Source organism: Perca fluviatilis, chromosome 14, assembly GCF_010015445.1.
Source record: "Perca fluviatilis chromosome 14, GENO_Pfluv_1.0, whole genome shotgun sequence".
NCBI classification, from domain to species: domain Eukaryota; kingdom Metazoa; phylum Chordata; class Actinopteri; order Perciformes; family Percidae; genus Perca; species Perca fluviatilis.
The window spans coordinates 17,874,986-17,889,667 of record NC_053125.1 but is presented as its reverse complement, the minus strand read 5'-3'; the positions used below and the strand labels follow the sequence as shown (position 1 = coordinate 17,889,667).

The 14,682-nt window shown below is 38.1% G+C and overlaps 1 protein-coding gene across 1 annotated transcript; it reads right to left on the bottom strand.

Moving 5' to 3' along the window:
* Positions 1 to 868: 868 nt before the first annotated feature.
* Positions 869 to 6,332, bottom strand: si:dkey-19b23.15 (thialysine N-epsilon-acetyltransferase). The gene is made up of 6 exons (XM_039823476.1): positions 6,117 to 6,332; positions 5,789 to 5,840; positions 4,849 to 4,932; positions 2,773 to 2,874; positions 2,624 to 2,664; positions 869 to 2,391 (listed from the first exon to the last, which is right to left on the bottom strand). The coding sequence occupies exons 1-6, from the start codon at positions 6,177 to 6,179 to the stop codon at positions 2,224 to 2,226; spliced, it is 510 nt and encodes a 169-aa protein (XP_039679410.1). The 5' UTR covers positions 6,180 to 6,332; the 3' UTR covers positions 869 to 2,223.
* Positions 6,333 to 14,682: the final 8,350 nt, after the last annotated feature.

The window sequence follows — 14,682 nt, the reverse complement described above, 5'->3', positions numbered from 1 at the left end:
CTAAACCTTATAATGCAGGGCAAACTATGGGTTCTAGGCTAAATGTGACACTGCTACAGGTGGCTTCTAATGTATCTGGATTTCTTTTACAGCAAATGACACCAAAGGTGCTTTTTTGTGGCCTCAACACTTTGCTGGTCACATGAAAAACCTGTGAATCCATTTTTGGTTGAGGGAATTTATATAATCTCATAAAGCCCTTTAAAAAGTCATTGGATGAGGTCTAAAATGCACAATGTTAATGAAAAGCTTTGGATTCACAAGGTTTCCACCCAACTATGATCATCTTTATTTTCAACCGTTTCAGAGACAAAATCAGAGACACATTAACACATTAAAACAAATGCCTCTGCTGGCAGAAAAAAACATCAATGCATATAGCATTTGAAAACACATTGGGAGTATCTTGCCATGGTAACACACTTAGGCCCTTTAGACACCTTAACAGCACCACAGTTGTGGAAATGAGCCCAATACGTTAACATGGTTGTTTTTATACTTATACTGACAGTTTCACAGTGCAGCAACCACAATATATATATATATATATATATATATATATATATATATATATATATATATATATATATATATATATATGATACACACCCTGCTAACTAAACAGTTAAATATGCTTTCTTGTCTTTTTTATTTAAATTGTATCAGTCCAAGGCATTTACTTTTTAAATCCCAGCAGATGGATTGTTTTTGTCTGATTTGAGGCTCATTTCTTTGAAGCCAGTCCAAAGAGTTTGTTGTGTGGCTGCATGCAAGTAGGTTTAGGTTCAACTGATTCCTTTACTTCTTAATTCCATCCATTAGTGCACACATAGCTTAAAAGTAAATGAAACATTGTAAATTACCAACATTATACATTACAACAGCTTTATAGCACTCATCTGGAAGACAAGGGGAGAGATGACTGACTCTTTGGTTGCTGTTATCATAGTTTATAATAATTTAAAGGGATAACTTACCATAAACTCGCTCCTTTCAACAGTCATACAGTACAATGAAACATACATCTTAGCATTGCAATGCATTAGGTTTTTCTGTTTTTTTGTGCAAAAAGAAAATATTTCATTTCTAGATGATTAATTGTGTGTTAAGACTTTCTCTAAAAAAACATATAGTTAAAATTTTTTCACAAGAGAGGTTAGGTTATCTGATCCATTTAACACCAAAATCAAAAATGCTCTGGGTCATACCATATCACAAGGGAAAAACACAAAACACAGATTTTAGTGCCTCTTTTAAATGTATTGCGTATAGGCCCTATTCCAATACTTAAAACTGCATCCTTGACTTACTAAATAAAAACCCAATTGACTGTTTGCTAAACCCTTCTTTAAACAGGAACAAGGCCCAGCAGGTACATGTTGAAGCGATGTGCGTGAGGCTGTGGTAAGATACTTCGTACAGAGTTTTGTTTTAGCCGTACCAAAACCAAAAACACCAATGTAAGCTGCAAACATTAGCATACCTGGCTAACTAGCTTACTACCAGTAGTAACTGAGCATTATTTTAAAGCCAAGGAGCATATCATTAGTTAACTGCATTATTATGTTATTTTGTGTTAATACAAGTTCAATTGTGTGGGAGCCAAAATGCTGCTACGTCAGAGTTTAACATTAGCATTTCTATCCTGCTCATTATTGGATTTAGATTTTCGCTCCAGCAAATCTCATCAATTGATTTTTTGCCTGGACATATAGCGTAAGCCTCAGTCTTTTAGCATTAAAATATGTATATAGCCATCATGTGTACGTATATTTTACAGGACTCTGTTTAAAGCGAGTCAGCTGGGAAGCATCAAAAGTTGGCTAATTAGCTAATGCTAGCTAACTGCATCTAATTAAATCTGCCAGTTGTCATTTCAGCCGACAAAACTGACAGTCATATGCTATAAATGAGAAGCCTGCTTTTGTTTACCTCCATGTGAAATAGATGGTATATTGTGGAATTGTAAAAAAATTGAATTGTTATTACTGTAAACTGCATTTGTGCTGTGCTAGCTTGAAAAACTTGATAGGCGTAGTAACAGTAACTAAGGGCGGCAGGGCTTAACACACAGTCAATTATTTAAATAATCTGCCCTTTGTGAAATTGGCTTAACGATTGTCATTGTCAAGTTTTGGAATGGGGCCAATGAGTGGTGCTCTATCCCTGCTCTCTGTGACCGTATGGTTGTAAAGGTCATGCTGTCATGAGCCTAGTGTTGGCTTAGGGTTGGGCCAGGCGCTCCAGCGCCTCTCCATCGCAGCGCATACAGTGGTAGCCCATGTCAGCCGTGACGTCGAAGCTTCCCTGGCTGAGGTAAAAGTCCATAGATGGTTTGTTCCAGTTTAGGACGGTGAAGTTAAGCTGGCTGCAGCCAGCAGCCAGGCCCAGCTACAGGAGCAGGAAGACAGACATGAGTGCTGCTGTGCTGACATAAGGGATTTATGCAAGCTCCAAGACATGTTATGCATTATGTTGCAAAACCTCCTTTCCTGAATTTCCCCTCTGGGGATCAATAAAGTATTATCTTTTCTTTGTAGAGAGAGAGAACAGCCATGGTTTAACGTATACAGTACATGTCCATGTCTTGCCCAGTCAAATTATGGATTGATGTTTTACTCACCTGAGCTACCTTGCTCATAAGTGCTTTACCAATGCCCTTCCCTGGAAGAGATACCATGAATTACTTGAGAAGTTTTTCTCTTTAGGCCATTTTCACAAGTTATATTGACTCCATAACAACAATAACATTTTTGAGACTGTGCACTGTACCTCTTAACTCTGGCATCACATACAAGTCCTCCATATAAATGGCTCTGCCCGACCATGAGCTATAAGAATAAAAGTAAAGTGCATATCCTATCTTCGTATGGCCTGAAAGAAAAAGAAAAATGTAAAATTAATACACCAGGAAATGGTAGAGAGCAGGTGATTTGAGTAACAGTAAAAGCAGCATAAAACTTGTGTATTCATTCTATAGGTATTTTTTACTAAGGGTCATATCACAATACATATTGACAGCATGTTTCTTTTCAAGATATACTGTAACTGCATATCCTTCCCCAAAACATTTTTAGTTTTTGAATTGATTTCATTGTACTGTTCTTAAGCTTTTGTTAATAATAATGTAATGTTGTTGTAATGGGGGAGGGTGAAGGGTAAATGTTGTGTCTATAATAAGTCTGTTACACATGACAAATCAATTAATAAATGTGTTAAACAAAATATGTAAACTTTAGACTTTTAGTTCAACTTCTCAAAGTTATTCTGGTTGATGATTTTAAAGCAGTATTTAATGATTTTATTTGGCCGTCTTTTAGCTTAAAGATGCTTTAGAGTTAGGTTGCATCCGAAATCGAATACTCTGCACTACATACTCAATATGTATACTATCGTTCAACATACTTTTGTGTAAATAAACAGTAGTGTGTATCTTTTTGGATGCACTAAGCTATAATTTTCAACGTCACTTCCTGAAAGCCTCCTTACTGCTGAAGACGCGTAACCATGGTAACCCCTGCCGACCTCCGCTCTAGCGGCATCGCCAGATAATGCTAAAATTACTGAAAGAAGTGAATAACTAGACCAACAGTCGTTTAAATATGTAGACATGTAAATTAAAGCGTTATTGACGTTACAGAGCGCCTCGGTTTCTGTCCGTTTGTCTGTTATGAACGTTGTTGTTACTATCGCATTGCATTGTGGGATATTTATGCAGGCGTAGTGTCCAGTATTGCATACTGTAATATTTTACCGGAAATAGTATGCAATTCACGTACTATTATTTTGGTTTCATACATACTAAAAAATCTCACATACTGTTTTAGCCTACTAAATAGCATGTTAGTGTGGAATTTCGGATGCAGCCTTAGCGATGGGCTGTGATAGCATTTTATCGAGTCTGAACCCGCTTATCAAATCGCTTATTGAATCTTTTCAGGTAGGTTGTTTAGTGGAAAATGAAAACATCTCTTAGTTAAAATAAAGATTTGTTTTTATTTACTCAGTAACTGGAAATTCTGTTCTGAAAGGGCTTGTCACAGCTGACCCTCTTTGTCGTCCGTACTGTTGTTACATCATGTTTCAGTTAAAGTGGTCTGTCATGTTCAGCCAGTCAGTCTTGTTTAGAACTGTGTTGCTGACCTAGTATGTTAGTATAAGTCACCAGTTTATGTCTTTCTTTGCACTACATGCTTGTAGTGTCAGAAAGCAGTAAAAGAGAGATTCCAAAATGGATTTGTTGTCCAACAATGCTGGGAATTCAGTACATTCTTGTTGTTCATGTTGCTATAATTTGTTCATTGTAGCTGCTAGATTTAAAGATGTCAATCACATGCTAGCATCTTTTTAACTGGTAGAAATCACAAGGATATTTGTCTTTCCTCATTTCGGTCAACGTGGTTATTACTGATTCTAGCTGCCAGAAGCTAATCTGCATCCTAACATGCGATTGGTTGAGAACCTATATGGATATTAATGTACTCCATTATCAGAGTCATGGTGTAAGTCAAACACACTTACACAGGCAGCTATTCCTCAGTATGAAGGCAGATATCTGAATCTAGAATTGCATAGTACAGAAAAAGTGGAATTTCTGTGCTGACAACTTATAAATGTCGTACTTCTGGTCACAGTCCGGGTGTTTCCCTTTAGAGAGGTGATAAATCTACCTGCTGTTGCATCACTGATCAGAGAGTAGTGTAATAAATGTTGGTCATGAGACAGTTTTGTGATCTTTTTTTTTGGTTTGTATGAGAATGAAGATGTGTACAACTCCATCGCTCCCACAAATATGATTGCTTGTAACAGTAGTGAAGTTAACAGTGTTTTTGATGGTTTCCTCCTCACCTTCTTTGGTTTTGTGCTGTTCTGGCACCTCCGCGACAATCCCATGGAAGAACGGGTTCTTGGAGAAGCCGTCCTGCTCCAAGTCTGCATATAAAATACAAAAAAGACTATATGCGATATGCTGGTGATAGTTTTTCCTGAAAGTAAGGTCAGACACCCCATGGTCTCTTAAATGACACCATGTCTATTGTGATGATGTGGTTTGAAACAACTGTGAAAGTTGGCAAAACAACCTCAACACAAGGTCAATTTAGTAGTTTTTGATTGTATCACAATCTCGGTTGATTGTCATGAAATTGTTTGTGTTGGTGTAAAAGTTTACGTTGAACGTATCGTTATCTATCTATCTATCTATCTATCTATCTATCTATCTATCTATCTATCTATCAATATCTCGAAAAAGAGCACCAAAAATCTAGCCACAAGGTCAATTTAGTAGCTATTCAGGAGCTTTCGTTCACATCACATAATCACATCACATCATCTTCTTTTGTAAATAAAGAAGAATAAATTTCCTAAAATGGCTCAAAAATTGGACATTTCGGTGTCTAAATTCAACTGGACAAAGTCCGTCTGCTAAGGAAGATCATGTAATATCATCGAAAGCTCCAGAACAGCTAATGAATGGACAGACCTTGTAGCAAGATTTGTAGCTGCTGTCTCCAAGGTCAACAATGAACCTTTGAATAAACTTTTACGCCAACAACAATTCCATGACAATCAATCGAGATTGTGATATAATTAAAAGCTACTAAATGGACCTTGGTATTTTTTTTCAAAGTTTAACGATGAACTGTCCATCTCTTATGGAATATTTTATCTGACCTTAACTGGATTTCATCGTTTTTTTATGAAGGATAAATACATGCATGAGTTCAAAGCAGAGAACTGTCCGTATTGTTTTAACGGATTATTTTTAGCACAACTGTTAATACAGTACCTCTCTGAGTGACTTTTACATGATCTGCGACTTTCTCATATTCAGCCAACTCCTGTGAAAAATAAATACAAATAACATCAGTTTGCACTACTGTGAAATATCACAATTCCTTAACCTAAATAACTGTCAGTTAGCCTATACCATGCACATCTGGTGCGCGCTCTAATAAAACCGTAGTCATAATATATTGATACAATAACATCTCAATGATCTAATAACCGCTATATCGTGTATTTGAAGTATATACTGACGTAAGCCCGTGAGTCATAGGCAACCAAATGTCTTCCGAGTCATACAGCCTACAGCTGCGCTGCACGTTTCCGCTCACCACAATCATACGCGCGATGTCCTTGCAGTCCTCCACGTTAGCTGCACGGATAGAGAAGTCCATGTTGTGTGGCTCTGATGTGATGCTCACGATGTGTTGGCGGTTCTCCGTTTGTGGATTTGGACGGATGTAACGTGAAAAATGACTGTGGAGGTCTGCAGCCGTCCTCTTCTTCACCACCTCCTACCAAAACAGGAAGAGAACGGAGCTGAAAGCGCGCTGGGGGGGTGGGGAAGGTGGAGGGAGGGAGGGAGGGAGGGGGCACTTATAAGCGCACTAATGATTAGAAAACATCCTATAGGCTATTATATTTGTTTATATCTTGTTGGACGAGAACCTCAGAAACCTCCCTATATGCTGGAATACGACCTTTCCCAGGGTTGTGTTAAGTCAGTTAGTTTTTTTAAAGACTATCCACTCTCAAAGTAGAATATGGACATGCTCTGCAGCCCTTTTCCAGAAGGATTTAAACCATACTGAGGGATCTTTTTAACAACCGTCTATTGTCCATATTGATGGATTTTAACTTATCCACAAAGTATTTTTACTAAAGCATTAGTAAATGAGTGTTATATATATTATTTAGGCCTGGGCGATATGGAGAAAATCAAATATCACGATAATTTTGATCAAATACCTTGATATCGATACTGCATGATATTGTAGTATTGACTATTGGTGCTTTCACAAAATATTTACACAATAAGATTTTAGATAAATAATCATCAGTAATGTGGATATAATGACTGAGTGGATATAGGCAAATAATAGAACAGTTACAACAGTCTGGGAAGTTCAGAAAATGACATCACTTAACTGTAATGCAGCCTTTAAAACCAGGAAAAGACAACACTTATGTCATATCACGATATTACGATATCCAAAATCTAAGACAATATCTAGTCTCATATCATGATATCGATATAATATCGATATATTGCCCAGCTCCAATATTAATACAACTTATTAATCCTTTACAATGGATGATTTATTATAAAGTAGTACCTTATACATTTTTAGGTTAGTGCCATCAACCAATTGCTGCCTATGACTAAGTCATATTGTGGCTTGATTTTTCTATAAAAAGAAGACACCCCTGATATATATATATATATATATATATATATATATATATATATATATATATATATATATATATATATATATTCTGTTTTGGGTGGTATGAACTATTTTTCCTACAAATTAAGTTATACTCTGGCCTAAGGGTGGCGCTGTCAGTCAGTCATTCGGTCTGTTCAACACTGAATTTATATTCTGGGAAGGATGATTTTTACCTGTGAAGTGCCACTGTTCGGTCAAAGTTTCCCCTTGACTTGTTACTTGTTGACCCCCTGATCTTTTACTGGGCCACCGTTTTGCCACATTTTCAGGCTACCCCTCCATGGCGTTTCCTCATGGTAATATTTACAGTAGTATTCTGTTTGCTCCATCTGCTCCATCCAACACTTCAGTTGTGTGGTGTGTAATTAACATTGCAGCCTCTAGGGGGCCCTACCAAGACTTTTGGTCTTGTTATGTCTCTGTGCAGATCAGATAAATATATGCACATCTGTGGGACCAGTAGTAAATATGGTTCACCTCCTCCATTGCTAAGGCTTAAATACTTTGTTCTCAGTAGCCAAATCATTTCATCATTCATCATTTCAGTAATACATAATACCATTGTATTCTAGAGAAGATCTTAACTCTTGAGTGGAGCTGCTATGATCTAAACACTGAGTTATTATTTCTAAACACAAGATTATTTTTTATTCATAATGAGCATGATACATACTGTAGGCCTCTGTGCGTCTGCATGGGGGGGGGATGGCTGTTTCATTATACTCTAAGATTTATTCGTTTTCCCATAGTTGTCACTACCGGAGAGGTTATATTTAGTTAAACTCACTGTGATGACGCCCACTGAATATGTCATCAAAGGGAATGAACCTAAGAATGATCTCAACCATAAGAATGATCTCATGCGTTTACAGTGTTCTCACACAGACATAAAAGTCCCCACCAACCAGAGTGCTAAGTTTGATGAACTGAAAATACATTGGGGAGAGGTATTTGCAAAGAAATTTACCACATGAATGAATCATTTGGTCACTATCGCTAAAGAACTACGTATATCTGAATGAAATTAATATAAAAGTAAGCAGTATATCTTAATGATATAACTAATGTGTCTTTCCTCGTGAAAGCCCGTCAAATAAATTTCCCTGACTCAGACATCCAGTTTGAGACAAAAAAAAGAAATTTTCTCATAAAAAGAGAAGCGGCTCTATCAAAATACCTCATTTATGACCTCATTGTTTGACACCAGCTGCTACATAATGAGCTTCAGCAGGCATGTCAGTAGACTTGACATGACATCACTCTGTGTTTGTCTGTTGGAAGCACGAGTATTATCACTAAATTATGACATTATGATACAATGATAATTATTCAGTTTCAGTCTGAAGACTTCATTGTTAGGAAGCCTATCCTTAATCAGTATAATTTGACATAAAAATTGAAAATTAATAAAATAAAACATAAATATTTTTGAAATTGTTTTTTGCTATTCTTTGCCTATTTGAAAGTAGCAAAGACAAACAGGAAACATGGTGTTCCCAGCTGATGTTAAATAATATTGATGTTGCTATTACATGTAATGCATCTTATACCTTGAGGCCACGGAGACGCTCTATAAAAACAATCTTTTAACTCCAAACTATGTTTTGAGACCCTTATTGAGAAGCCAAGGCAGTGACACCTGTCTTCAAACCAAACTATTACCCTTAGGATTAACATTTTCATTCACAGCTATTTAATAGAATAGCCTACAGCTTAAAGAATAGGAATAGTCAAAGCAAACTCAACCTGTAACCATATCACAGCAGACCATGATGCATTTTTATTGTTCAACAGTGTTTATGACCTACTTCTTGATGTATTTTCACAGTTATATCTCTTTATTAAGCCATGGAGCTCCAGTTGGAGATAATTTTCTCTATGGTGGTTAAAGAGTAGTGTAATGATTCTGAGTGAAACCAGACGACACAAAAACCACAGCTGGTTAAGCCATGTGTGAAGTCTGGTTTGAACAAATAATTGATGAAAGATTCAGCCGTTGAAAAATGTTTAGAATTACAAAAAACATGCTAATAACTCTACCTCACTGCCTTTGGTTATTTATGTGTTAATTATATACATAAATCACAGAATAAATAGAAGACTGTGTTGTGCTTGGGGCTAAAAATACATTTATAAGAGAATTTTGTCACAGTACACGGCATTCTGCAGAGCGGAGGGTGGGGAGGAAATGAACAGGGGAAGGGGGGTTTTGCTGGGCTGGCTTCAAATACTCCTGCCAGCTTTCTCCTGAAAAAATAAGGCTGTCTTCGAGGCTATTAATAGCTCCAGCAGGACGGTGTGGCTCTTTAAGACTGACTAACGGCTCCTTCATACGACGCAAGCAGAAAAACCAGAGCTTTGCCACCGTTTTCATCAGCCAGCCTCTATGGCGTTAGCTGATGACGTGCGTAAGACACCCCTGACAGTTTTTACAGACGCACTTGAGGACTCGCAGGCAGCTAGAAGCAGAAACACTGTAGACAGTATTAGTCAGTGGATTGTGAGTAAGAGAGAGTGGGGCCTCATACTAGGCTATGCACATCTGACAAATGCTACAAAAACCCAGAGAAAATGATTCTTGGTGTGCAAGTAAAGCACAATTCTAGTGTTTTTGTAAATTCTGTGATCTGCTGCTGGGACACAATGTATAAGTTGCCAGAGCGAGGGTGTCAGATGTTGAAAGCCCCAAAATACCCGATTACCCCAGGTTAACATCACTGATGATGTGCCAAAGTTCACCATATGTATCTCAAAATCAAAAATAATTTATCATATTTATTGTAAACCCCCTTAGCTTACAAGAATATTCGACATTTTTGGAAATACACTGATTCGCTTTCTTGCCAAGAGTGAGGTGAGACGATACTTCAGCCAGCAGCCGCTTAGCTTAGCATAGCATAGCATAGCATAGCATAGCATAGCATAGCATAGCATAGCATAAAGACTGGAATCAGGGGGAAACAGCTAGCCTAGCTCTTTCCGAAGGTAACCAAATCAGACTGCAAGTGCCTCTGAAACAAACAAAACAAATGAAAATGTTAAATCAAGTTAAAGCAATAAAAAAACGAAAGTGTAAAAAATTTGTTATGATTTGACAATTTCTTGGCCAGGAACTGTGACTTCCTGAAGTCTTGTTGTCACCGTGATCAACCAAAACCACCGTGAGAAAATGTGCTCGATTCTTAAGATAAATTAACAATTTAAAAACCCATTGGATTATCTGAAAAATGCTAATTTATATTTTATACCGGTATTTATATTGAATTTTTGGGTTTTAACTTGAGTATTTAGTTCAAATACATCATTTGACCTGAGTACTTTTTAATTTTGTCAAGCTATTGTTTCTCAGTTCACTGCTGGATTCAGTAGTCATCTCCTTCAGGGCTGGACAGGAAGCCATCTCCTCTTCCTGTTTAGTCTAGATTCTGATTGGTCCCTGAGCTCGAGCGCATTTCAACAACAAAGCAGTCAACACCACATTAATCAATTCCTAAATAGAGTTAAAAGTGTCAACAACCAAAGAAAATGCAGTGGAAAGAACTGAAATACAGTCAAAACAAAAGAGAAGTCGCTGCTGACATCTTCCCCCCCGCCCTCCTTCAGCTTCCATAATTTCCATTTTTGGACATTAGTTTGCTTTTTAATTAAGTACCCTCCATAACTACCTACTGTACCCAATTAGTGTACATGAATACAAAGCACAACCCAGCGCAGGGAAAGCATTGTGACAAGAGCTATTCAAGTAGCCTGACGCCTTCTTATCATGAATAGCTCACTCTGGGAATAAAGTGGCCTCAAGAGAAAACAAAAAAATAATATTTTTATTCAAGGATGTTACATAACTGCTTGATCCCTGTTTGGCATACAGTTTCCTGCTGCTGGCTGTAGTAATCACCTATTTCAAAGTTATTATCAGAATGACTTTAAAACTTGAAAATAAGTCTCATGAGTTAAGAAATTCCCCCAGAACCCTTCCTCCTGTCTGGCCTGCTCATGTTATTACACCTAAACCGCAACCAGTTAGCTCAGCCAGACAAAGAAAAAAAAGAAAGGAAATTAGCTCATCAGCAGACTGACGCAACCCTCGTGTAAAGATAACTAGAGGAGAAAAAAGCAAACGCTGTATGTCATACCCTCTGCCCCACTGGCCCATTAAAATGCCTTATTAGGACTTTTGCAGCTGGTTGTCAGGCTGACAACTACTTTTTGTTATCTTTTTTTTTATTTGGTCAGCCCTCATAACGTCCCTCAGACATTCTGAGTCATGTGATTCCTGTGGAGGTCTGGTCATTTGGCCACTTGCTCGTTATGGGACCTTGGCCAAGTGGGACGTGCTGTAGGAAATTAAACAATAACATTTTCGGTAAAGATAAATAGACAACTAGCTTTCCTGTAAGGAAAAGGCAGAAGTCAGTGTCCAGTTAAATATTCTTGGAAAAGGTACACTTCACTTTCTGAAAGCTATTGGAAAACAGCCCATGTGTGCTATCAATCTAGGATAAATTACAGAACTCAAATAAAAAGTGTTATTTATAGACCTCATATTTCTAATCCACTGATAACACCTAGGCCTACATCTTCCCTTTTTTATCCCAGGTCTGTGTGTTGGAAAAGATATTCTGTCCTGTTTTAGCAGCAGGGCAGGTGAAAACTGAGGTCAACTGAAGTTTGCAGACAACACAGTTTTACATGTAAACCTTGTGTACGTGCAAATAGTTTTAAAGCGTAATAATACTCCTACGAGCCTTCGGGCTGCTGGTCAAATGTTGAGCTGTCTCGCATATTTGCACACAGGTAAGCATACATATTAGCACTTCCTGATATAGACATTTTTAAACTTTAAAGATCCCATGGCATAAAAATTTCACTTTATGAGTTTTTTAACATTAATATGAGTTCCCCCAGCCTGCCTATGGTCCCCCAGTGGCTAGAAATGGCGATAGGTGTAAACCGAGCCCTGGGTATCCTGCTCTGCTTTGAGAAAATGAAAGCTCAGATGGGCCGATCTGGAATCTTGCTTGTTATGAGGTCATAAGGAGCAATGTTACCTCCCCTTTCTCTGCTTTGTCCGCCCAGAGAATTTGGCCCACCCATTAGAGAGACATCATGGATTTCAAACGAGCAAAGTGGCAGTTGGTCAAGGCCACACCCCCACCCTCCACCTTGCCCCCCACCCCCCGTTTCCTCCTCCTTAGTTACAGACACAGAAATGGCACATCCTAAGGAAAGCTCATTGTGGGACTGGCTCTAGAGGCTGTAATTCTGCACCAAGGCTGAATTTCGGGAAAGAAACTTCAGATACAGTATTAGGACCACTAAGGTCTATATAAAAGCATCCAAAGAGCACCATGTCATGGGACCTTTAAAAACATGAACTTTCTAAATGCGTCCCACTTTGTTTGTTGTTGCTGATACCAGTAGCTGACGAGAGGTTCAATTCAGAGTCAGGCAGTTCCCAAGTAATAAAAAGGTTCAATAGAAAGAAAAAACAGACTCAAAGATTTTAAAATCATGCTAGCAGCTCTGTGAGGCTGTATTTTGGGCACAGCTTTGAGCTAAATGCTAATGTTAGCATGCTAACATGCTCTCCACGTCAATGTTAATGGGATAATGTTTAGCATGAATAATGTTTAATATGTTCCCCTTCTTAGTTTAGCTTACTAGCATGCTAACATTTGGTAATAACAAGCACCATGCCGGATTCACGTCATATGGGATTAGTCTATATCCTTTATGTGACACTTCCGGGATTGCTCTGGTGCCGCAGGAAATTCCGCTAGATGCATGTATTTCTTTGTGTTGGGATTTTATATTCAGTGAATTAATGAGGACTATTGTTGACTGCTCCTCAGATATCTGCATGGTAAAGTGAAACAGTTAGTTAGACTATCTGTCCAATCTGAGTTTTCTCACGCACAACTATTTTGCAGAAGCTCTGTGCGGAGGTTAGCTCCGCCCATGACGATTCTGATTGGTTTAAAGAAATGCCAATAAACCAGAGCACGTTTACATCCCATCCCCGAATGCTATGTGGAGTAGCCAGACCCTTCTTCAGCGTGCTTTGGAGGAGGGTCTGGCAAAGCGAGACTATATGGGATAAATGGAAAGAAAAAATATCCCATGTTAACAGTCTGAACCACAAGTGGTGGAATAAGCCACACTTATTTCAAATTATTATAAATTCTGGATGAAACAACTGCATTGGATTGAATGGAAATGTATGATGATATTTTATTATCCATGCACATGTCCTAAAAATACACTTTCAGTATTTGATACCTATAAGGGTACATTTTTAATCACCTGTTTTATTTTTTCATCTCTGCGGCGCATACCTAGCCAACATTCTTTTATGTTCACATTCCGCAAACAGTAAACAAGGGGAGATACATCAGATCCACAACTTCCTATAGTTCCACAAAACCAGCAGCTTGTGAAATGTACGTAGTGTATCTAAACTCCAAGCACACAGAAGCACATAAGCTACTGTAGCAACATCCTGAGGAAATCGCCTCTCCTTTAAAGATTTACTGTAAAGAGACATCAAAGCTCCAGCTGCAGCCAAAAAATGGGATGTGTGTGTGAGCTTTAGAAGGGTTTTAAGGTGGCAATAATGCTCATGTAAAGATATAAAACCTCTCAGACTGGGAATTCACAATTTATGAGAATATCTAAGTTATCAAATGTAGCAGCCACCCATCTCTTCTCTTTCTCCTTCATCATCGTCATTTCCTCAGATTCGATTCTTTGAATTAAGGCGAATAACAGGAAAACCTGACTATGAAGCCAGCAGATACAATGAACCCCTACCAACGACGACTTCTCTCTGAGTAACTGAGCCATTTCCTTCTATGAAACCAGAGGCCCGTTGTACTTGTTCAGGAAGGTGTAACCAGGGAGCGGGTAAAGACTTTGATTTATATGACTGAATCCGGTAACTTTCACTAGAAGAGCAGCTATTGTAACTTGAGTGGATTCAACAAAACTCTTACGGTTTCACATAATACCAACATCCTGTATTATCTATATTCTTCATAACTCCAGTTAGGATATGTCATATTTCCGACACTGAACTTGTGATCCCACCAACTTACTGGAACTTCTGCATTGTTTTCTGTAGTACTTTGCCATGAAAAAGCTAAATTATGCTCACAATTGAGACATGTAACAGCTAAAAATTAACAGACAAAATTATGCAACACACCTATGCTGTGATTACGAGGCTTGAATTGGATGACTCTTTAACACACTTGTCATGCAGGACACTTCATACCATTGTCATACCACACAAAAAAAAGAACTCCTCCCATAGTGTTCTCTATTGTAGTAGATATTTGAGAACAGTGCAGAGTGCCCCATAAATCTGCAGTTACCATTCCTGTTTTCATATCTCCACGCCTTGTCCAACTTCCTCCTACAGGTAGACGCTCTGCTGGAACAGACT